Consider the following 24211-nt stretch of genomic DNA (forward strand, 5'->3'; position numbering starts at 1 on the left):
TACAAAAGTTAAGATACTAGAGGGATTTGAAGGGTTTCCCAATACTATAATATAATTCTGCTACTTGGCCAATTGCTTACTGAGTTTATATTCTTAAAGTGAAGAATGGAGTAGTTTAGTGTGCCCAAAATCTTGAGAATTTTTTTTGGGGTGGGGGGGAGTTGTATGCCATTATTAATAACAGCAGTTAACATATATTGGGCACTTACTCTGTTCCAGGCACTCTCCTATGCTTTAAACCTATTATGTTCAAATGTCACAAGTTTATAAGGTAAAAATTAACATATCTGTATTACGGATGACAAAAATGAGACTTTGGTTAAGTAACCCTCTCACACCTGGTTGGTAGCACAATAGAATATGAACCCTGGTCTGATTCCAAAGTCCATACTCTTAGCCACTAAATTAGATTACATTTATGATTTCCTTGGGTCAAAAGAAAAAATCTGAACATGGGCTACATATTTGTTATCTTCTGGAGTTTTCTTACATATCATAAAAGTATTATAGTAGCATTTAAAAATGCCCTTATTCTTAGGAGAGGCACAGTAATATATTTTGGGGTTATATGCCTGGATGGTTGCAACTTTTTTTTTTGAAACTTATTCTTAGTTTAGAAAAACAGAAGTTATATAATTTCAGAAAGGGAACTAAAACATGATGCAAAATACTGCACCCAAATCTTGGTTTCCAAATACCACTTTCCACTAAAAGGAACCAGGATTACTTGGAGAAATGGCCAATTTCAGAGGTGGGGCAGGGAAAGAACAAGATGAGCCAGGAACGTATTTTTGGACAAATGAATAAGGAATGCTCAAGAAATGCTGGGGACATGTCAAAAGGACACATGAGGCAACTTGAAAGAGGTTCTTCAATAAGGTTTCCACAGGCCTAATATGGAAACAACTTGAACATCAAAATAAATAATGGGAAAAATTGTTTTAACTTTAAATAAAGAATTCATGAGTCCACAATGATATAAATAAATAGCTAAAAAAATAAATGGGGGAGAAGAAAACCCAACAGTAGAACGCCAAGTAATAAATGTAGGAAGAATGGAATTAGAAATTCACCATTTGCCACCACTGCAATAATAATAGATTCAGACAAGAATCATTAAAACTAGTGGTCTCAGAATATATCACCACATGAAAATTTTAAGTAACTTTATAGTGCAGAAACCTGGTTGACATCACCTGAACCAAACAACTAAAGTCTGTATTGCCAGTAATGAGTCTAATTTACACAATTATCTTGAAATACAAAGACTCAGAAATGGTCCCAGATTAAAGGAGACTAAAGAGCCATGTCATTTGAATGCAACACATAATACTGGATTTTCTTTGGCCATAAAAGATATTATTGGGACAACTGAGAAAACCTGCAATAAGGTCTGCAGATTAGACAGCAGTGTTTCAATGTTGAGAGAGAGAGAACACATGCAAAAATGTAGTAAAATGTTATTATTTAGGGACTCTAGATGAAAGAGACACAGGAATTTTTTTGTACTATCCTTGCAACTTTCCTGTAAATATGAATTTATATAAAAATATGCAAAATATTAATTGTTGAATTTTAGTGTAGCTATTCTGATGTTCACAGTATTATTTTTAACTTTTCTATATACTTAAGTATTTCCATAATTAAAACCTGAGTAAACTAATACAAAATTAGTTAGCTATACATTAAGGTTTTATATAAAGAATGCCAATAAAAATCCCCACACCAATTTCAATCCCGTTTACATTTTTATAGTACTATATTCATCAATTCTAATACACACTTTAAAAAAAATTTGTTTATATTTCTGATATTTGGATTCATCTTACAATGTTATCTTTTTCTCATGTTAGCACAAAAAAATAATGGCACATCTTACAATTCATGGCTTATTTTTAATATATTTTTTTTATTAGAGAAGTTGCAGGTTTACAGAAAAATCATGCAGAAAATACAAAGTTCCCATATACTCCTTACTATTAACACTTTTTATCAATGAGGTACCTTTGTTACAAATGATGAAAGAATATATATTAATTACAATTCATAATTTACACCAGGGAGCCCTACAATTCTTTTTTAAAATTTTTATTCTAGGGAGCAGATGTGGCCCAAGCAGTTGAGCACCTGCCTCCCACAGGGGAGGTCCTGGGTTCAGTTCCCAGTGCCTCCTAGAGAGAAACAAAAACAAGAACAACAGGCAAACAAACGAAAGGAACCGGCTCGGGGGAGCTGATGTGGCTCAGTGGCTGAATGCCGGCTTCCCAAATACAAGGTCCCGGGTTCAATCCCCAGTCCCGGTACCTCAAAAAAATAAAAAAAAAATACATTAAAAAAATTTATTATAGTAACATATAATCAACCCAAAAATTTCCCCTTTTAGCCACATTCAAATATTTAATACTGTTGATTACATTCAAAATGTTGTACAGAGTCTAAGAAATATGGTATATTTGACTGAAAGTTGTTCCACCTATTACTCGCTATAGATTTTTAAAAGGGAATACATGCCCATAGTAAAAAAAATCCTGACAGTATAAAGGGTTTACAGTGAAAAATGTTCCTATCCTACTCCTGATCCTCATATGCAGCTACTGCTAACAGTTTTCTTATTTATACTTAAGAAAAGAAGGCAGTCAAAATAGGTGCCATTAGCTATTCAACTGATTTCATGAAATCACAGTCAAGTACCTAAATATAAAGAAATAGTCAATTAACAGTTCTTCTTGGCCTATGTAACTTTTAACTTTTCATTTTTTAAAAGTCCAAATGAATTTAGAGGGTTTTGTTTGGTTGTGCCTGTTTGGTTTATTGTGTTGGTCATCAATTTTTGAGCTCTATGCAATAAAAACTGCAGAGGATCAAGAGCCACAATCAAATAATTACCTGGAAAAATGTCAGTATTTTCAATAGCAAATTTCATTGTCAAAAGCCACCAAAGAGCAACGACTCTGTATACTCAGTATATTTACATTATGGTATTAATATAAATCACAAGAAAATTTTGAAATGCAGAATTTCAAGGAAAAAATAGTGGGGAGCATTTCCTCAATCCCTCTTAATATGAACTCTGACCGCTGCAGATATCCCTCTGGCTTCTACCCTATGCTAACTGTGGCTACCTTCTTTTTCACTCTGCAGATCCTTGCAAACTCCAGCAGCTTTTCAGTACTCCTCCTTCTGCTGCCATTATGGAGTCTTCTGTGTCCCATCCAAATTAGAAAACCCAAGATCTAGGTAAATTTGGGGCCATCCTCCTTTCACAGACCTCCGTTGCATTCTTAGGGACCATTGCCCTAAAACGTACTTTTGCACTCCTTTCTCCACTATACATCAAGAAAACGAGCTCATCCAATATTCTACCAATATTTTATCACAATCTAAATCTCTCCACCCAAGCCTGAAAGGAGACCCATACACCCAACTATAAAGCAAAAACCTAAGAAGTCATCTGACACTTCATTCCCTTCCATCCCTTTTAGTAAATCCATCAAGTTCTGCCTCTTTTACCTACTAAAAATCCCTTGAATTCATCCAAAGCCTCTCCTTCCCACCATTTCTGCCACCACCCAAGTGCCTTCCTGAACAACCATAATAGCCTAACTGGATTCCCTCAAACCATACTGTGATTCAAAATACAAATCTGATCCTATCAAAATAAGCAAGAAAAGCCTTCAGACATTCAGGATGAAGACCAAAATACTTACCAGGGCCTATAAAGGATCTGTTAGCCTGGCTTCTGTACCTCTCAGAGTCATTCTATACTACATTCCTTCTCTTTATCAGCACTATAGCCATCCTGGCTTTCTTTCAGGTCCTCAAACAAGCTTCAGAGTTTTTGTGAGGATTAGATAAAGTAAAAATTATGCATAAAATACATTCAATGAACTTTAGGTTTCCCTTTTTTTCCTAAATAAAATTGGTTGGTTGTTTTTCTTTAGTCTCATGGCAGTTTGATAAACTTTCTAAGTGTACATTTAGTACACTGTAAGTCATCTGTTTAAATGTTCATCTTCACAGTTAAGCTGTGAGCTTCTAGAACGTAATTATGTCTTTACTCATTTTTCTATATGGATCAGCATGCCTGATACAGAGCAGATGCTTAAAACATGTTTTCTAAATGAATAAATGGGAAGCAGATGTGGCTCAACTGATAGAGCGTCTGTCTACCATACAGGAGGTCCAGAGTTTGAACCCAGGGCTTCTTGGCCCATGTGGTGAGTTGGCCCACGCACAGTGCTGTCATGTGCAAGAAGTGCCATGCCATGCAGAGTGTTCCCCGTGTAGGGGAGCCCCATGTGCAAGGAGTGTGCCCTGCAAAGAGAGCTGTCCCCACTCGAAAAAAGCACAGCCTGCCCAGGAGTAGCATGGCACATGTGGAGAGCTGACGTAGCAAGGAGATGCAACAAAAAGAGATACAGATTCCTGGTGCTCCCAAGAATGAAAGTGGACACAGAAGAACACACAGCGAACGGACACAAGAAAGCAGACAAGGCAGGGGGGAATAAAATAAATCTTAAGGGAAAACGGACTTTGGCCCAGTGGTTAGGGCGTCGGTCTACCACATGGGAGGTCCGCGGTTCAAGTCCCCGGCCTCCTTGACCCGTGTGGAGCTGGCCCATGTGCAGTGCTGATGCAAGGAGTGCCGTGCTACACAGGGGTGTCCCCCGCGTAGGGGAGCCCCACGCGCAAGGAGTGCACCCATAAGGAGAGCCGCCCAGCGCGAAGGAGGGAGCAGCCTGCCGAGGAATGGCGCCGCCCACACTTCCCGTGCCGCTGACGACAACAGAAGCGGACAAAGAAACAAGACGCAGCAAAAAGACACAGAAAACAGACAACCGGGGGAGGGGAGGGGAATTAAATAAATAAATAAATATTTTTTTAAAAAAAATAAATAAATAAATCTTAAAAAAAAAAAAAAAGAATGAATGAATTCAACTTGCTTTCTAAAACCCTACTTAAGACTCCAGCTCAGAAATGGGAACAATCTTCTCTATTGTGTATCCTTCTTTTTTTTGAAAGGAGAGAAAGGGTGGAGGAGGAATAGTAAGTAAAAAATGAAGGGAAATGGTTGTGGCTCAACTGATAGCGTCCATTTACCACATGGGAGGTCCAGGTTCTATACCCAGGGCCTCCTGACCTGTGTGGTGAGCCGGCCCACGTGCAATGCTGCCATATGCAAGGAGTGCTGTGCCACCCAGGGGTGTCCCCCGCATAGGGGAGCCCTCTACACAAGGAGTGTGCCCCACAAGGAGAGCCACCCTGCGCGATAAAAGCGCAGCCTGCCTAGGAGTGGTGCCGCACACATGGAGAGCTGATGCAGCAAGATGATGCAAGAAAAAAAGCGACAGTTTCCCGGGACTGCATGAGAAGAATCCAGGCAGACACAGAAGAACACACAGTGAATGGACACAGAGAGCAGACAACAGGAGGGAAAGGGGAGAGAAATAAATAAAATAAATCTTAAAAAGAAAAAAAGTAATGCATGTTAGTGTCACAAAGAGGAATCTAATAAGTGACAAATATGTTAATGTCACTATCAAAGCCATTTTTCTCTTTTGATTTGTTAGGCATTCTGAGGGTTTTCTTTAAGCATTCCAAAATGTCTGCTAGACATTAGATTCAGGACAGTTTTAATAAGTATACTTCTTTCTTCTCTCTTGTCCTCAAACCTGATTAACTGCTTTATCCTGTTGATCCTACCATTATAGTCTCTTTCCCACTCTCATTTAAGTTCTCATTAACTTTGTCTAAAGTCTTACTATAGCCTGGCTAGTAAGCTTGCCTCCTTCAACTTGCGTCCTGCTGCCAGATTCATCTTCATGTAACTTTTCTCAAAAAACCTTCAGTGACTCAGCATTATCTACAATTAAAAGTCCAACTTAGCCTGGTATTCAAGTTTCCCCATAATCTGGCCCCAAAACATAATTTCCATCCTATTTCCTGCTACTTTTCTCCATGAATCCCACATTATACCCCAAACCCTTGCAATTCCCTGTATAGCTCCCATTCTTTCCTACCCGATTGTCTTTGTTTTTTTAGGAGGCACCGGAAATTTAACCCTGGACCTCATACACGTTTTACCTGCCTACCTCTCTACTTTGGCTCCTCTTTCCTTCTGCCCTTTGGTCCCTGCTGCAATATTACCTTTCCTTCAAAGCCCAGTTCAACCACTGTCCCTCTATAAAGTGTTGCCTAATCCCCTACAACTGGAAGAAATCTCTCTTCCTTGTACTGCCACTGAACTCTACCAGTACCTTTCAGCACTCACCAAATCTATCTACCCTGTGCAAATTATGTATAAACTAAAGGCACAGCCCATGCCAATTTACATCCCCTCCACAAAGCTTAGCCCACAATCTTTTACATCATAGGTACTCAGTAAATATTTGTTTAATGGACACATTTCTTTATATTCTTTGTAAGAAATTCACTATTACATAATCTTTATTAAACAATGCCATGATATTTCTCATCAATCTGGCTAACAAAGTCCGCTATTTTTATAAAACGGTAGTTTAAGGAATCTAAAGCGTACACTCTTAACCTATCTCCACCACTGGATTGTTCAACTAATCTTAAGAATGCTCTTACATCAAGGGGACGCCTGTGTTGTTCTGGATATTGAAAAGTTACCCTTTGAAAGAAATGCCTCTTTCAGCAGCTTCCACCTAGCAGTACTAGTTTACTTACCCTAAAGCCACAGAAAACAGGTCTTATCCTTTATATACATAGGCTTTCAGATTTAAAATGTCATTTCAATAGAAACCATCATGTAAAAATGCAACATGAACCTAAATTCTGGGCAGCTTATTAAATATAAATGCACCAGTTTGTCTTGCATTCTAAATTATACTTCACAATTACAGAAAAAATAATAAAGCAGATTTCTAGGGGTTGACATTCTCACTAAGTTTTCTAACTTCCTACCAACTAAGCAACTTCTGTACTTGGTAAAATCCACCCAGCTCACCTCACTCCAAGTGCACCCCAAGGATGTGTTTGGCTCTCCTTTCTTTCTTTTTTTAAAGATTTATTTATGTCTTTCCCCTTCTCCTGCCCCCCCTCCTCCCCCGTTGTCTGCTCTCTGTGACCATGTGCTGTGTATTCTTCTTTGTCTGTTTCTGTTGTTGTCAGCGGCTCAGGAATCTGTGTCTCTTTGTTGCATTATCTTGCTGCGTCAGTTCTCCGTATGTGCGGCACCATTCCTGGGCAGGCTGAACTTTCTTTCGCGCTGGGCGGCTCTCCTTACAGGGTGTACTCCTTGTGCATAGGGCTCCCCTACACGGGGGACACCCTTGCGTGGCAGGGCACTCCTTGCGCGCATCAGCACTGCGCATGGGCCAGATCCACATGGGTCAAGGAGGCCCGGGGTTTGAACCGTGGACCTCCCCTGTGGTAGACAGACGCCCTATCCATTGGGCCAAGTCCGCTTCCCTCTCCTTTCCTTCATTAGAATATACTCTTACCTTTAAACTACATCACCTCTATAGCAGATGGTTCCAGATCTTTATTTCCCTTATTTCTGCACTTTAAAAGTACTTGGGTTTTTCCATTTTGATAAACTCAAAACTTTTGTTTTGGGAGAATCAACTCATCATCCATCTCCAAATCTATCCTTCCCAACTTCACTACTTGTTAGTGGTATTCCTCTTTTTCAACTCTCCCAGTTCAGAAATCATGGAATTCATCTATGAATATTTTTTCGTTTACCTTCTTAAATATTTTTTTGTTTCTTTCATTAACCCCTTTATCTCCATTTATACTTCTGTGTCTTTAAGCAAGGTACTCATTTACCTCAAACCTTGACTGCTGAATCTGGCCTCTTGATTTCTGGGTTCCTCCTCCTCCAAATAGTGCAACATTCTAATCTTCTCTCATCACTCTATTTTCCTACTGAGAAAAACTATCAGAATCCCCATGATCTATTATAACAATTCCAAATTTCTCATCTGACTTCCAGAATAACAACAGATATCATTTACTTAGTACTTATCATTTACCAAATATTAAATTAATACTTCCCATGTATTACTTATTCTTGCAACAGCCCTCTAAAGTAGATTTTTCTACTGTTATCCCATTTCATGAATGAGGGAATCACTCAAGGTCACATAGCCAGTAAATAGCAAAGCCAGGATTCAAACTCAGATTGACCCAAGTTTGACCTCTCAACTTGGAAAACAGTCTCCCCAAATTGACCCCATCCTACCTTTCCTTGTTTTTCACTGTCCTCCCACTCAGCACTCTACTCTCATCAGCCCTTTCTCCTTCTCCTCCCCTAAAAACATATTAAATCTTGTCACCATATCCTTTTTAAAAAAAAAAATTTATTTCTTCCCCCTCCCATCATTGTCTGCTCTGTGTCCATTTGCTGTGTGTTCTGCTGTTTCTGCCTGTATTCTCATTAGGTGGCTCCAGGAACCGATTGTGGGACCTTCCAGAGCGGGAGAGAGGCTATCAGTCTCGTGCACCACCTGAGCTCCCTGGTCTGCTGCATCTCTTATTGTCAATCCTCTGTCTCGTTTCGTCTTCTTGCCACACCAGCACTCCACATGGGCCAGCACTCTTGCGCAGGGCAGCACTTCTGTGGGGGCAGCATTCCTGCGCAGGACAGGACTCTGCACGGGCCAGTTTGCCACACAGGCCAGCTTGCCTTCACCAGGAGGCCCTGGGTATTGAACGCTGGACCTCCTATATGAGATGAGAGCCCAATGCTGGAGTGACATCTGCTTTCCCATATCCTTCTTATGAATTCCTTCCTTTCCTTGCAAATTCTACCCAGCATTTAAGGCTTAACCCAAACCCTACTTCCTCGAAAATTTCCTTACTTCTCTCTGAACCACGATCCCTTCCCTTCCTGAACTCTGCATTCATAGAAATAGTACCATTTAGTTCAGCATTTAAATATTCCCTAAGTGCTTCGCCTACAACTAGATCTTAAACTCCTTGAGGAAAAGTAACCTTTCACCCATCTTTCTGCCTGTATTATCAACTATACTAGGGAGGGATATAAAAAGAATAAGCCTCTCTCAAAAAGATTAGGGATCTCTCATCACACACAAATTATCAGTTGTGTGGGGTTGGATATTTAGTGTATAGGTAGTTCTTTAAAAGCCATTCTAGAAGTGACAGTAGAAATTCAAAAGCATGGTTTTCATATACTGTATTTCATCAATTCTAATGTTTTTTACATTGTTTGAGGGACGCATCTTATAATTTGAGCATGGTAATCTAACTAGCATTACTTTTTTCTTTCTTAGTGGAACCTAAAATAATGGTGCAATATATACAATTGGGAATCTTAGATTCAGTGAAATAGGTAACAAAGAACAGCTCTTAACTATAACAAATAAGGATGATGAAACCATATTAAACTAATATACTTTTCTAATAGTAATAATAATTGTTAGCATTACTGACCACTTACTAAGTTCATGTGTTAGTTGTACCAGGAACTTCATACAAATCATCTCTTAAAAAGACGTAATCATGAACTTCATTTTAAATAGACCTCTAGGGAAACAGACTTTGGCCCAGTGGTTAGGGCGTCCGTCTACCATATGGGAGGTCCGCGGTTCAAGCCCCGGGCCTCCTTGACCCGTGTGGAGCTGGCCGTGCGCAGTGCTGATGCGCGCAAGGAGTGCCGTGCCACGCAAGGGTGTCCCCCGCGTGGGGGAGCCCCACGTGCAAGGAGTGCGCCTGTGAGGAAAGCCGCCCAGCGTGAAAAGAAAGAGCAGCCTGCCCAGGAATGGCGCCGCCCACACTTCCCGTGCCGCTGATGACAACAGAAGCGGACAAAGAAACAAGACGCAGCAAATAGACACCAAGAACAGACAACCAGGGGAGGGGGGGAAATTAAATAAATAAATAAAATCTTTTTTTTTTTTAAATAAATAAATAAATAAATAAATAGACCTCTAAATCAAGGGTTAACCTTTTTTGTTTCACGGACCACTTTGCTAGCCAGGTAAAAACCACAGACCCCTTACTAAGTTCTCATTATATTGTGTATTATTTAATAAATCTTTCACACCTGCAGTAACATGTCCCCACAATAATTTTTTTTAAAATTTCAATCCAAGCTCATGGACCCCAGATTAAGAACCCCTGCTGTAAACCTTAGAGAAGTTAATGTGCTCAAGGTCACACACTGCTTAAGAGCTAGATTTAGGATGCAAATTTTGGTCTTTGACTCCAAAGGTAAAAAAAATACCAAATAACACCAAAATTGTAACAAAACTAAATCGACCCTGCCTACTCTTTTGCCCAGTTTCTGTACACTAATTTTATTTTACTGTCAAAAATATTCAATGCATTGCTACAATTTTTTAACTCAATGACATCACTTCTCCTACAGGACTTAAATTCCAGATATAGTCTCTCTACAGAACTGACAAGAACATACGGTCCATGAAACAGGGACCTTGTTTGATTTATTCACTACTGAAACATAGCTAGGCATGAAGTAAGTGCTCAAAAATATTTACTGAATGAATAATTAAGCCCTGCCAATTTATTGTTCTGAATTTTCAAATTTTTCTGAAAATTTCCAAGGCACTGATTTCCCAATTTATAGATATTTCTGTATGAATGAGGAAAAATACTCAAAGGGAAAAAAATCCTGAATAAAACTAATACAGACATTATTATTAAATTCAAGAATACAAAAATTTCCCAAGACTACCCTACTGCCCATCATTCCAACCTCATCTCCTCCCATTCCTTGGCTGACAATTTACGTTTTACTTATCATATTTCTACAGACATGCATCAAGCTTTTCTTGCATTGCTATTCTTAAGGCTGGGATGCCCTTTCCCATTTCCACTCCAGTCCTTCTCATCCCTTAAGGCTCAAATATCTTCCAAGACAACAACCTCCTTTAATAACAGAAATAATCTATCTGCATGTCTCTATTCCAACTGGACTGCAATCATCTACAAGCCAAGAAGCTAGACACAAGTTACAAAGGTTGGGAAAATCTGTTAACCCATGCCTCCTCCTCAAAAATCCTCCCCAACTCCCAGCCACCACCGCTGCCACCCCCACTGAATAAGAGTCATCAAATGAGAAAGACAGAAGAAAAAGTCTAAGAGGATTAAATATTATCAGTGTATAAAAAATAGTGAATAAAGGCCATTTTCTGCCTTCCAACACTTGCCTCCACAATAAAGGACTCGAAGTGGATAATCAGCATCTAACTTGGCATTGCTCTTCAGGTCTCCTTTGCAATCAGGCCCGCTGGACTCAGAAATGTCAGCAGCCATCTCACAAGCCTGTAAGCAAGGAAAATAACACCCCTTCACTTTTTGGACCAAGATCCAAGAGAAGCATATTCAGGTGCAGTCTCGCCCCCTCCTACCAGAAACCCCCACCCCAAATGTTTCAGTTCTCTGGTGTTAAGTGAGGGATACAAGCTGCATGAGCAATTTCAGGCGCAACATTAACCAAGTACACAGGTCTACTGGGAACCAAGAAGTGAGACGCGTACCAAAAGACCCAGGCAGGGTCGTTTTCTGCACGTAGCACTAGCGAAAGAAAGCAAGAGGAAAAGGATGGGGAGGATGGCCTCGGCAGAGACAGGGCAAAAGGTCTGGAGGGGATCTGGGAGGGTAGCAAACTATAACAAGAGATAGGCGACAAAGCAGCTAGACGAAGAGGGGCTGGAATAGCCTCTAAATGGGGGGGGGGGGGGGGGTGGTGGCGGGCTGAGAAGCCCAGAGTGTCGGGTATGAGGGCAGCGAGGTGCCAAGGGAGGAGCACATAAGAGTCAGGAAAGAGAATGAGAGGGGGGCGGGGAGACCAGAGCCTGAGGAGACTAAGGGAAGAAAATGGGGGCAGAAGAACGAGGTAGGGGCAGAATGTAAAAGCACTAAGGCGATCAGGGCGGCCGGGTCTGAGGGGACGTCAGAAACGAAGAGATAATCCCAGGGACACCAGAGCGGGCCCATGTGGGCGGAGATGTGGAGACATCCGGCCCGGCCCCCTTGGCCAGGCAGCACCTCAGTTTCCCCCACACTCTCTGCGAGCTTCTCTGAAGCGGAAGAGGCATGAGCGCTCGTTACCCAGGCGGTCGCAGGGCCTCCGCCGCCTCGGCTACCACCGCTACCGCCAGCTGAAACGACACATGCAACTCCTCTTCCCCGGCCAGGGCCGCCCGAGAGCCTGCCTGCCAGCCGCGTTCCCGCGAGACAATAAGCTTTTATCGCGAGATTCTGCCACCGCTGGGCAGGATGTCGCGAGACGCCTGAAGGAGGGGGCGGGGAACAACTACAGAGCATGCGCGTGCCGCTCGGGGGGGCGGGGTCCACAACTAGAGGTTGGCCGCCAATAGACCGTGCTCGTCGAGAAGAAAAAGGGGAGGTGCTGCGTGCGGAGCTCAGTCAGGTGGTCGGTGATGGGCGCGCCGCAGAGCACGTTAATTGGAAACGCAGAGGTGTGCGTCTGAGTCAGAAATGACTCTCTATCCATGAGCCTGGGGGACGTTAGCCCGATGTCTGGAATACATCCTGGAGCCCTGACTAACCTCCCACCTATTGATAAATCACTCATCCGTGGGAAGATTTCAGCTGGATAAGGCGTTTGGTTTCCTTTAAACATAATACCCTAAATTGGTGGAATTATTCTTGAAAAAATAGCAACACTGTTTAAATTTATTTCATCGCCCGCAATCTCACCAACCTAACAATTATTTTTATCATCTTCATTGCTTACCTATCTTTATGATTAGTTGGAATTAATCTTCCCCATCTCCAGCTTTCCTCTCAGGATGATGATGCCTGGTAATCCTAACTACACACGGTGTGTCTTAGCTTCGCTTCCATCTACCTGTTTGATTTGGGGGAAATCTTTCAAAGCCTGAGTCTACTTGTGAAATGGAACTGATAACACTACAACACTGGCAGAGCTCTAAGGGTCAGGGAAACGATGACATAAAAGTGCTTGGTAGAGGGTGAAGATTTTTCGATTTTGCTTTACCTTCCACTCACACCTGTTGTGTTCCCCTCCTTCCCCACAAACTTCATTGACCACCACCACTATTCCTTTAATTTTCTGCTTACAGTTTATTTTGTGTGCTAAGTCATCTGCCATAATCCTTTCCACCAGACTGGTCAGTGTGGCCTCTGATCTTTCTTAAATAGGAGTTCCCTGTCACAAAAGGGCGTCAATTTTACATGACCACTAGTGAAAGAAGAAAAGATCTTGTTCCCACAAAAGGATGTTTGGTTCCAATAATAATTGTTTCTTTATGCCCCCACAATGTGCCAGGAACTATATTCATTTGAAGATACAGAGTTCAGGTGCATTCATTCCACAAAACTTGCTTGGATTCCTACTATGCACCAGGTACTATGCTAAGTATTGGGGATATTACAGTGAACAAAAGAGACAAAGTCCTTACTCTAACTAACTTACAGTCTTAGACATGTTAGCAGATTTAATCCTCATAAAACCTCTATGAAGTTGGTATTCTTGCCCCTGATTTCCAGATGGTTAAACCAAGCAACCAACCGTCTGACTTAAAATCACTTCTGTTTTACATATTTAAAGGGAGTTATGCTTTCAGGATGGACTCTACCTGACTCAGGTGGCATTCAAACTCAGGTTGCACTTTCAATCACACCCCACAGCCTTTTGGCTCTCGGGTACTAAAAGGAGAAATGAAGTATTAAATAAACAGCCCAATGATTTCTCACCAAGAAGCCCCTGGCTCTTTAATTGGCATTGGGATTATTGCACAAAATGCATGAATCCACTTCTGCACCAAGCATGGTCAGGAGGTTGATGAATTATCTTTCAGATAAAAGTACTGCTTTCTAGTGCACATCACAGTTTTGTTCCAATAAAATCTCAACAGTTGGATCTGATTGGGCTGGCTTGAGTTGTGTTCATCCTTAAATTAATCAGCATAACTGGACAAGCCCTGACTCATGTGTCCATCTTTAAACCTGAGTTTGGAGTGAACTCTACCCAAACATGGAGCAAGATTGGGGACAGTAAAAGGAAATATTGGGGCATCTTTACCAATAGAGGGAATGCTGTTAAGGTATCAAAAACCACACCACTACAGGTGACCTGGTTCTCACATATGCTGAAAATTATTAAATAATCCAGCACCCTAATACATCAGGTGAATAGACTCCCTTACTAATAGAATCCCATTTTACTTGAGATAGCAACATGCCCAGTTAAAGATGCTTGATTTCCCAGACTCCCTTCCAGCATCCCTTCCAGGCTTCTTATTGTGAAAGACAAACATCCCTCATCCGTTTAAACTAGTGTAGTAGAGTTTTCTATTACATTCTATAGAAGAAATTCCTAACTGATGCTATCAGAAACAAGGTGTTGCCTTTAACACAATGGATACATACCTGTGGTCAAGCAAAGCACTTCTGAAGGAAGGAAACAGAGGCAAGGTCTGGCTGAAGCATGAAGATGAAGACCTGGCTAAAAGATAAAGGGAAGTAATGTTGCAAGACCAGACGTTCAGAGGAAGCATGGAGGAAGGAGCAATTCTGATACTCACTTTCTGAGAAGTCTTCTATTCAGGAGAATGAAAGAGTTTGTTTTCCCTGGGCTCCTAGAATTAGAAGTGACTTCTTTCAACATGTGATACCTTACCATAACATGATCTAGAACTCAAGGGGACAGTACAGGAATCATGAGTTTTACTTTTCCACTCTTGGGGCTAAATTGGCCCTGAACCGGACATTTTCTTTTACCTGGTTCTCTCTGGGCATTTTCAAGAGGACCAGTTGAGGCAGAGCAGATATTTGTTGATTGCCTTTCCAGCATCCACTCCCCTCTTCCACATTTGGGTTGGAAGGTTCATCTCTCCCCCACACTCCAACTGTATGATCTGATTGAACCTTCACAACTCCCCATCCGGAGATGGAGCATGTGACCCAGGCTAAGTCAATCAGCACTTAGTGTTCTTCTGGCAACAGTATTAATTGGTTCAGGGCGTAGAGGAACCAGAGTGAATTTCAGGATACTTTTGAGGGAGCCCCTGGAAAAGAGACTCTCTCTTTCCAGCTGTACTTGAATCTCAGAGGATGCAAAGTGGAGTTGCTTGCAACCGTTTTGCCATCAGTTAGCCTGAGAATAAAGTCAATACGGAAGAGAGCAGAGCTGAGAGATGGAGAATGTTTGATCCCCAAATCCAGCCACATCTGAAGATGGACTCTTCAATTACAGAAGTCAACAAATTCCTATTCTTCCTTAAGCCAGTTTGGATTTCTTCCACTTTCCTATTAGTGTTGGGGGGCATATAGGGTTAAGGCCAGGAAAACCCCAAATAAACCAGCCCTCATATGGTGCAATGATGCTCAGAGGTGTATTCACCAAATGCAATGAATGTCTCATGATGATGGAGGAGAATGTTGCTATGGGGGGAGGAGTGGGGGGAAGGGGGTGGGGGATATATGGGGACCTCATGTTTTTTGAATGCAATATTAAAAAAATGAATAAAGACAAAAAAATAAAATTTTTTTAAAAATTAAAAAAAAAAACCAGCCCTCACAGAGGTTGATTGAGGCCTGTGCTAGCCCACCCTTTTTTCTCCCCACTGTGACATGCACAATGCATGCTATGACCTTCCAGAGCACAATCTCATAACCAAATATGGATGTTGGTGAGACTCCCAAATATTTGCAGGAATGTAAAGCACTACAATAACTTGTGATTTTCAACTTTTACAAACTTATAATTTGACATTTCCACAACTACTTACCATACATCTGTAAAGTAGTTCACTACTTACTAGTAGCACTATGGACTATGGCAGATTAAATGGATTGTCGCTTGATTTCTTTCTTCCCTCTGAAGAAGTTTTAGGGTACTTACAACAAGACCTTACCCAAAGAGAAGCATTATAGGGGTACTCATCAATCTAATTTGTTAAAGAAAATAAAATTTCAAACTCTGGTACTTTAAGATTACGTATAAATTATGATAGATGCTTCACAAACAACTGAATCCAACACAACAGGAGGATGAGTCCTCCATGGGTGAGGAGTGCTATATAAATTGGGCTCAATTTATTCCCAGTCTATACGAATGAACTTAAAAATAATAAACTCTTCATCTGTTAGCTCTGGTCTAAATTGAAAATATTTTTTTTCTGAAAAAAAAGTTCTTATTTGTCATCTCTCTCACGGATGTTCTTCAAAAGTTGCTCTTTTAGCAAGATGGGACCTTTTTTTTTAGGTCTCTGATGTTCAAACTTGTTTAGGAAAAAAAAATAATGAAAAAAAAAAAAAAGTCCAGGAATGAAGTCCAGCTTCAGGCATACCTGGATCCTAGAGATAATACAACAATTCAAGAATCCTTCTCTTTTAACTGTCCTTAAGGGGGCTACATAAGTTAATATACTAGTTCTTAGGAAAAGTACATAGAACTATTAAATGTATAAGGAGCATGATGTATACCACCTGCTCTCAAATGTTTAGAAAATATATAGGTAGACAGATAAATAGGTGAGAGATAGATTGATAGAATAATATAGCAAATGTGATAAAAGGTTAAAAGTTGGTGAATCTGAGTATCTGGGTGGTGGATATGTTGGTGTTCTCTGTATGGATTTTGTATTATTTTTGCAACTGACCTGAAATTTGAAATTATTTCAAAATAAAACGTTTATATATGGAAATAAGTAGTCATCTTAGAGAATTATAGAGCAAATGCGGAAAGTTTTGGTGTTTTGTGAATCTCAGTTGAGTATATGGGAGATACTTTGTGCTATTCTTTCAGCTTTTCTCTAAGTTTGGAATTATTTCAAAATAAAAAGTGGTTTGTTTGTTTTTAAGGAAACTCTCTCTTCATCTCTTAGCTCCTTCCATATGCTTTCTTTGTCCTTTCAATTTGGTGGCTGCCAGATAGGCAGATTTATTTTCTACTAGCTTAGCAGTCCCAGAAGATGTGAAGGATATATTTCCCAATAGCTCCAGTGAACATCTCAGATTAGCAGCTCATGATCCTGGCTTGGGCCGTGTGTCCATCCCTGAACCAATCTCAGTGGCTGCAGGAAGGGAATGCTCTGATTTTCCAGGCCTGGTGGCATGACCATACCTGGGATGGAGACAAACCCAGGACTGGAGAGGGAGGGAAGGACAGGTCACACACACCCACATGCACACACACCTCAGAGCGCTGGTCCAGAAGGAGGAAGCATGCATGCTGGGAAGTCAAAAACAATATCTACCTACTCCATCACCCTAGCTCTTGATCCCAGAAGCCATGATCAAAGGGAGAAGGATGAGGGGGACTGGGATGGGAGGGAAGGAACAGGCATGGCAGAGCTAACAAAAGCCAACCTGGTTTACCTCTGTAAAAATTAGATGTTTAATTTGCTGTCCTTATATTGCAGGGCTGACAAGGGCTACAACCAGAGCTCCACAAGAGGTCCAAAAATATTCAACACAAAGATTAATTTTAAAAGATGATATTATTTTGGGGGTAACAAGATGGGCATTTGGAAATCAGGCAGTGAGACCTGTCTTTGCTTACTCAAACCAAGGACCCTCCTCATCTAAGGACCCCCAAATCCTTGACACATGGTCCTGAGCTTCTTATTACAATGCACTTTAATCTCTCTCTCTTTTATTGTAAAAATATATGATTCTCAAACAAATTCACACAATACAGAAGTATACACAATAGAGAATTAATTTTCCCCTCTCCAGAATGCTACTAAAAGTTTGGTGCATATAATGATAATAATTGTCATACTAGCTAAAACATACAGCATCTACTATACGTTGTACACTGTTCTAAGCACTTTATAGAACTTAACCTATTTTGCCTTCACGTTAGACTACCTAAAGGATGCAGATAGTATCATTTCCATTTTATATATGCAGAAAATGAGTCTTAAAGAGATGAAGTATCTCGCCAAAGATCTCACAGATAGTAAGTGGGAGAAGTAACTTTCACCCAGGCAGTCTAGCTTCAGAGTACATATTCTTAGTTTCCAGATTTTTAAATGCATATATCTATATATTCTTTTTTAAAAAAGATTTATTTTTATTTATTTCTCTCCCCCCCCGCAAAGTTCTCTGCTCTCTGTGTCCATTTGCTGTGTGTTCTTCTGTGACCACTTCTATCCTTATCAGTGGCACCGAGAATCTGTATTTCCCCTTGTTGTGTCATCTTGTTGTGTCAGCTCTCCATGTGTGCGGCACCATTCTTAGGCAGGCTGCACTTTCTTTTGTGTTGGGCAGTTCTCCTTACGGGGTGCACTCCTTGCGCATGGGGTTCCCCTACATGGGGTACACCCCTGCGTGGCACGGCACTCCTTGTGTGCATCAGCACTGCGCATGGGCCAGCTCCACATGGGTCAAGGAGGCCCGGGGTTTGAACTGCAGACCTCCCATGTGGTAGGCAGATGTCCTATCCATTGGGCCAAGTCCACTTCCCCATATTCTTTTTGACTTTACAAAAAATGGGATTGTGCTATACAGACAGCAATGTGTGTGCATGGTTTTTGTTGTTGTTGTTGTTGTTTTCCATTTACCAATATGTCTTGAACCTCTTTTCTGGGTCAGTCCTTACAACTCAGTCTCATTCTTTATGGATAGCAGAGGTACTTAGGACAGGGCCTGGCCCAAAGGCAGTGCTCTACGAGTGGATTCTATTACTTTTAACAAGTATACAGTATTTTATCGAATGGAATCACCATAATTTACTTATCTCATTCCCCACTGGTAAACATTTACATTGCTTTCCATTTTCTTTAACATAGTATTGTAGAGAATACATACAAGCAGGGTAATAGTACTACAAATGTCCAAGTTCCTATCATCCAGCTACAGCAATCAAAAACTCATCCCTACTCTCTTTCCATCTCTGCTCCTGTCCCCTGCTGGACTACTTAGGAGCAAATCCCAAATAACACAGCATTTTATCTACAAATATTTCAGTATTTATTTTTAAAAGATAAGGACTCATTCTAAAATACTATGTAAAATAATTAAGCAGTAATTCCTTAGTATCAGTTTTCTAATCTCCCCCCAAAAATATCTCATATTTTAAAAAAAGGTAGAGTGGTTTTAAATCAGGAGCCTAACAAATGGTTGACATATTTATTTTGTGAGTTTTAAAAAAATTTTTTTGAAAAAATTCATCACACAAAAATTAAATAGTAAAACTATTTAAAATTACAATGCAAATATATTTGGCTTACTGATATTTCTCTATCAGCTTGTTTTTCACAAGAACTGATTATTTCCAGCTGAAATCTACTTATCTCATAGAATTCTGGTGAGGAGAAATGAGAACAAAATACATAAAGCTCATAAATTCTGTGCTTAGTGTATATTGCTCATAAATATTTTCCTTTTATTATTACTTTGAAAAGGCATATACAAGTTTTACAAAACATACCAACTTTAAAAGTTTCTTATACAAGAAATAGCCATATGTGAAGAATATAGTCTAGCATTTGTTGAAAACAATTATATTTTCCTCTGAGGAGCATACTACATAGCAATTTATATCAATGACTAATAAACATTCTACACTAATAAACCAGTCTGGAATCTAATTATATAGCTTCACATTACAATTTAATAGATCTTTTAAAGAGTCATTTCTGAAAAAATTACAAAGTTACACAATCAAGAAATGTATCCTTTAATAAACAAGCAAAACATTTGAGAGATATTCCTTTTACTGTACATGGTTCAATATTTGGTTTGAAAACATTAAATGAAACAACCCTGTCAATACAAGGAAACACAATGAACAACTAACATGTTAATTTGTCGCTAGCTATACATTACAAAATATTTTAAAGTTTCAGTCATGATTTTACTTTAAACATAGTTATATCTCCCTTTTTACTAAGTTATTAAGATAAAGTTTAGGGGAAGCAGATGTGGCTCACACAATTGGGTTCCCATCTCCCATATGGAAGGTCCAGGGTTCGATTCCCAGGGCCTCCTGGTGAAGGAAGCTGGCCCATGCAGAGTGCTGGCCCATGCAGCAAGATGGCCTGCATAGAGAGCTGGTGCAGCAAGATGATGCAACAAAAGAGACACAGAAAAGAGACAATAAAAGACACAGCAAACCAGGGAGCTGAGGTGGCACAAGAGATTGAGTACCTCTCTCCCACTCTGGAAGTTCCCAGGATCTGTTCTTGGTGCCACCTAAAGAGAAGACAAGCAGACATAGAAGAACGCACAGCGAATGGACACAGAGAGCAGACAATGTGGGGGGAGGATGAGAAATAAATAAATCTTCCAAAAAAAAAAGGTAAAGCTTAACAGTTTGTCCTTCTAACAACAGCTGGAAAAGAATACAGAGATGAATGTGAATATACGTCATGTTCTACAATATATACTTTCTAATATTCCAAATCTAACAACATATCTTAATTCAATCTGAGGTATATTAAAATATTAAAAATTTTATACGTATCAATGACCATGCACCACGGAAACACTACAACTGCAACTCCACACACTGGAAGTAGGTAATATTTATATTTTTCCATAATGATAGCTCAACTGCAACTCCATCTCTTTCTTGTTCTTCTTTCAATGACCTTTCAGTCTGTTTTCAAAAGCTTCCAGTTCAGCCTGTTGTCTGTGTTTTTCCTCTTCCAGAGCAGTTTGAGCTTCTGCTGCTTTTATCTCAGATGCTTTCCACTTCATTTCCTTGCATGTTGTGTCATATCTACCAAAGCCTGATTTTCATGTATTTTCTTGCACTGCAATTCGTTTTGTTTTGTTTTGTTTTTAGGTACAGGGGCCAGGGATTGAACCCAGGACCTCATATGTGGGAAGCAGGCACTCAACCACTGAGCTACATCTGCTCCCTGCAATTCCTTTCTTACTCTATTGCAAGGACATCTAAGTTTTACTTTCTGGTTGCAATTAAAGGAACATTCACCAGGATGGCATGTTTCTTTGCATTTATGACCACAAGGAGGCTCTTTAGGGCACTGATTTTTGAAAAGGTTCTTTTCATTTACATCAGCAGTAGTAGTTATTTTTCTACATTCCACATAAAGGCTTGTGATCTTGCAGTGACATTTTATTCTAAGCATCTGAACACAAGAAGGACTTTCTCCTGGGTGATGTGTCAAAACTCATGGGTGAGGACAACCTAAGGTTGTGATTTAGAGCACCTGTCTTCACAACGAAGGTGTTCTGGGCCAGCCTTGTTTTTGCCAGTGCAGCCACCAATTTCAATTACTTTATGGCATTCTTTCATACACATATGGTTCTGACAACCCAAAGTTTGTCCACAAACTCTCCTTCTCTTTTTTTTTTTTAAACATTTGCATTTTTTTTTCAAGATTTATTTATTTATTTAATTTCCCCCTACCCCCAGTTGTCGGGTTCTCTGTGTCTATTAGCTGCGTCTTGTTTCTTTGTCCGCTTCTGTTGTCGTCAGCGGCACGGGAAGCGTGGGCGGCGCCATTCCTGGGCAGGCTGCTCTTTCTTTCGCGCTGGGCGGCAATCCTTACGGGGTGCACTCCTTGCGCATGGGGCTCCCCTAAGCGGGGGACACCCCTGCGTGGCAGGGCGCTCCTTGCGCGCATCAGCACTGCGCATGGGCCAGCTCCACACGGGTCAAGGAGGCCCGGGGTTTGAACCGCGGACCTCCCATGTGGTAGACGGACGCCCTAACCACTGGGCCAAGTCCGTTTCCCCACAAACTCTCTTTCAAGAGTGGGGTCCTACAGCATGGCATGGTGGCAGACTCACCTCATGCTTCCCAAAACATTCCATAGGAATAGGAACTTGACGTGGAGGATAAGGTAATGCAGTCTGAATAAATGTTGGCTCAGCCAGCTGCCCCAGCTCCATGCTTGGTCATGACATGGAGCAGGGCACAAGTGGCCGCGTTTCTCCAAAACTTTTTGGCAAGCTTGATGACATGGAGAACAAGAACCCAAGTGACAGTGATGTTTTTCTTGATTTCATGGTGGCAAGCTGGTGGTCAACTACATTTGGATGGTTTTGTGGTACCTTCTCAGCCACAGGGTACTGTCACCTTTGTATTACCACAGTTGCATTTCACATCTATAGTTTCTGGGCAGGGATAGCAACAGCCTCTATGACAGACAGATGCACATTTATGATTTCTACATCCTAAAGTCCGTCCACAGTTTCAATCACAAGGTGGACAGTTTCCAGGATAATACTTTCTCCTACACTGATGCTTCTGACAGTCACGCATCTTAACACACTTAGTTTCACACAGTTGAGGCTTATGGCAAGGCATTCGTTTTGAATGCTTTCCTGAACAACAATGTTTTTCCACTTCTTTTCTACATGTTTCACCAGGACCTAGGTGACAACGCTGTGAACATCAAGTACTTTGTCACCACTATCTCCACAAGTTGGCACATCTACTGTACAAGACAAAGAAAACTTTGATTTCTTACAAGGATAGAATCTTTTCCCAGATCGAGGACATTCTCACAAGCACCAACATGGCAAACCCACTCACATGTATGATAACCACAGGCTGTGTTTTTTCCACATACTTGATCACAGTGCCACAGTGGACTTGCACAACTTCTTTCAGCTACTTGTTTGCCACAGACACGTTTTTGTCTGCTGACTCTTGGAGAGGGCTGACAATTTCCTGCATGACAAGGATTTTCACACTTCTGTTATCCACAAAGCAACTTCTGCCCACATGGCAGCTGGCAAGGCCATTCTTTGGTACTTTACCTACAAGGGGTAGGTTTTGTTTTCTTACATTAACAAGTAGTTGTGACCATCATCTTTTGGACAAGGAGAGCAGGGACCTGGATGACAAAGGAGTAAATGCGTAGGACCACAAGGAGATTTAAATTGTCTCATACTTTGCCGCATGAATGAGGCACAAGCCACGGCTCGGATTTAAAGGTGGATCTTCTACTTTTCCTCAATAGCAACAGTATCTACTAGGTGTTTTGGACATTTTGGACAAGGGCAGGGATAATCTCTTTTTCCAAAGCCATCATTCATCAAAGGAGAAGATACAAGAAACTGGCCATCTTTAGCCCACTTCTGGATATAGGGATATCCAGAAATACACAGAAACCTCCCGAGCAGCTCCAGACTGCTTGCTTTCTCTTCAGGGAAGCAATGCAAATTAAACATGTTGTAGCCCAGCTTGGAAAGCTTCATGTACATATTCTTTTATTCCTTCTAATTCACATATATGTCCATCTGTCTGAGTTGTGCATCTTACAAATATATTAGCAACTATTTTTCCCTGCTTCCCATAAAATCTTCTTCTCCTCCTCCTTCTTCTAAATTAGCTTGATTAGCCTTCTTGATTTCTTCAAATTTCTTTGGAGACAGTAGCTCACCGGCAAAGGAAGTCTGCAGGGCTTCAGATGGGCTGGGCTGGGCCATCTGAATGATCCAGCGTACCCCTCCCCACCCCTTCCCTCCCAGAATGATCCAGCGTACCCCTCCCCACCCCTTCCCTCGCCCTCCTCCATGCTCTGGAGATGGATTCCAGTTCCTGAGAAGGGGCCGTGGTGGCTCACGCTCAGCCCAGCCTCTGCCACCAGATCCCTGGAGAGACAGAGACAAAGGGCAGTGGGGGAGTGGGCGTGAGGGCCGGGCGAGCAGGAGCCTGCAGGGTGGGATGGGGTTGAGCAGTCAAGGCCCTTCCTCTCCTGGAGTAAAACCGGACTTTGGAGATGGACCACCAAAGGAAAGGGCTAGGCAAAGCAATAGACCGTGGGGCAGGAAGCACCCAGCGCCTGAAAGGGAGAGCCCGGGAGAAAGAAGGCGGCGCCTTAGCCACAGGGAGAGCAAACAGACCTGGGGGGTATAGTTCCTAAGTCTGCTTGAGTCGCTAGTTTCTGTGTTGTAAGGCCTAAAATTAAGACTTCCCTTGACATCTAGCAAAATCGGGAGGGCCTCAAATGGCCTAATTGGGCATTCCCCTTCCCTCAGACACAGAACCCCCTACCAAAGGACCAGGCACAACTGCTGTTTATCCCCGAGTAGGGGTCTCAGGGCCCTGCCAGCCCACGAAATCATTCAAACGAGCCATGCATGTCCTGCTGCGGGACCCAGGGGCCATCTCACCCTCCTGGTACCCCAGAGCCTGCCCTCCACAGCCTCGAGCTGTTCGTTCTGCCCCGAGCGCAATCCCCGTGGGGCCCTGCAGGTCGCCCAGGCGGTTGGCATATGTGACTAACAAACTGCTGCCCATCTCGTGCTCCAGGGTTGCATATCTGTGCTTGGTCAT

At 41.4% G+C, this 24211-nt stretch overlaps 1 protein-coding gene, 1 long non-coding RNA gene and 1 pseudogene across 2 annotated transcripts in view; all 3 read right to left on the reverse strand.

Moving 5' to 3' along the window:
- Positions 1–12133, reverse strand: part of DENR (density regulated re-initiation and release factor) — a 31843-nt gene extending 19710 nt beyond the window's left edge. Inside the window, exons 1-2 of the mRNA XM_004455962.5 lie at positions 12067–12133; positions 11163–11277 (exon numbers count right to left, since the gene is read on the reverse strand). Coding sequence (XP_004456019.1) covers positions 11163–11268 — 106 coding nt within the window. The 5' untranslated portion in view covers positions 11269–11277; positions 12067–12133. The remainder of the gene's footprint in view (positions 1–11162; positions 11278–12066) is intronic.
- LOC131274559 (uncharacterized) lies at positions 1890–11156 on the reverse strand. Its single transcript, XR_009181790.1, has 2 exons — positions 7798–11156; positions 1890–2304 (listed from the first exon to the last, which is right to left on the reverse strand). It is a non-coding gene; the product is annotated as an uncharacterized lncRNA (long non-coding RNA).
- Positions 12063–23361, reverse strand: LOC101421353 (NF-X1-type zinc finger protein NFXL1-like; annotated as a pseudogene).
- Positions 23362–24211: the final 850 nt, after the last annotated feature.

Source organism: Dasypus novemcinctus, chromosome 19 (assembly GCF_030445035.2).
Source record: "Dasypus novemcinctus isolate mDasNov1 chromosome 19, mDasNov1.1.hap2, whole genome shotgun sequence".
NCBI lineage: Eukaryota > Metazoa > Chordata > Mammalia > Cingulata > Dasypodidae > Dasypus > Dasypus novemcinctus.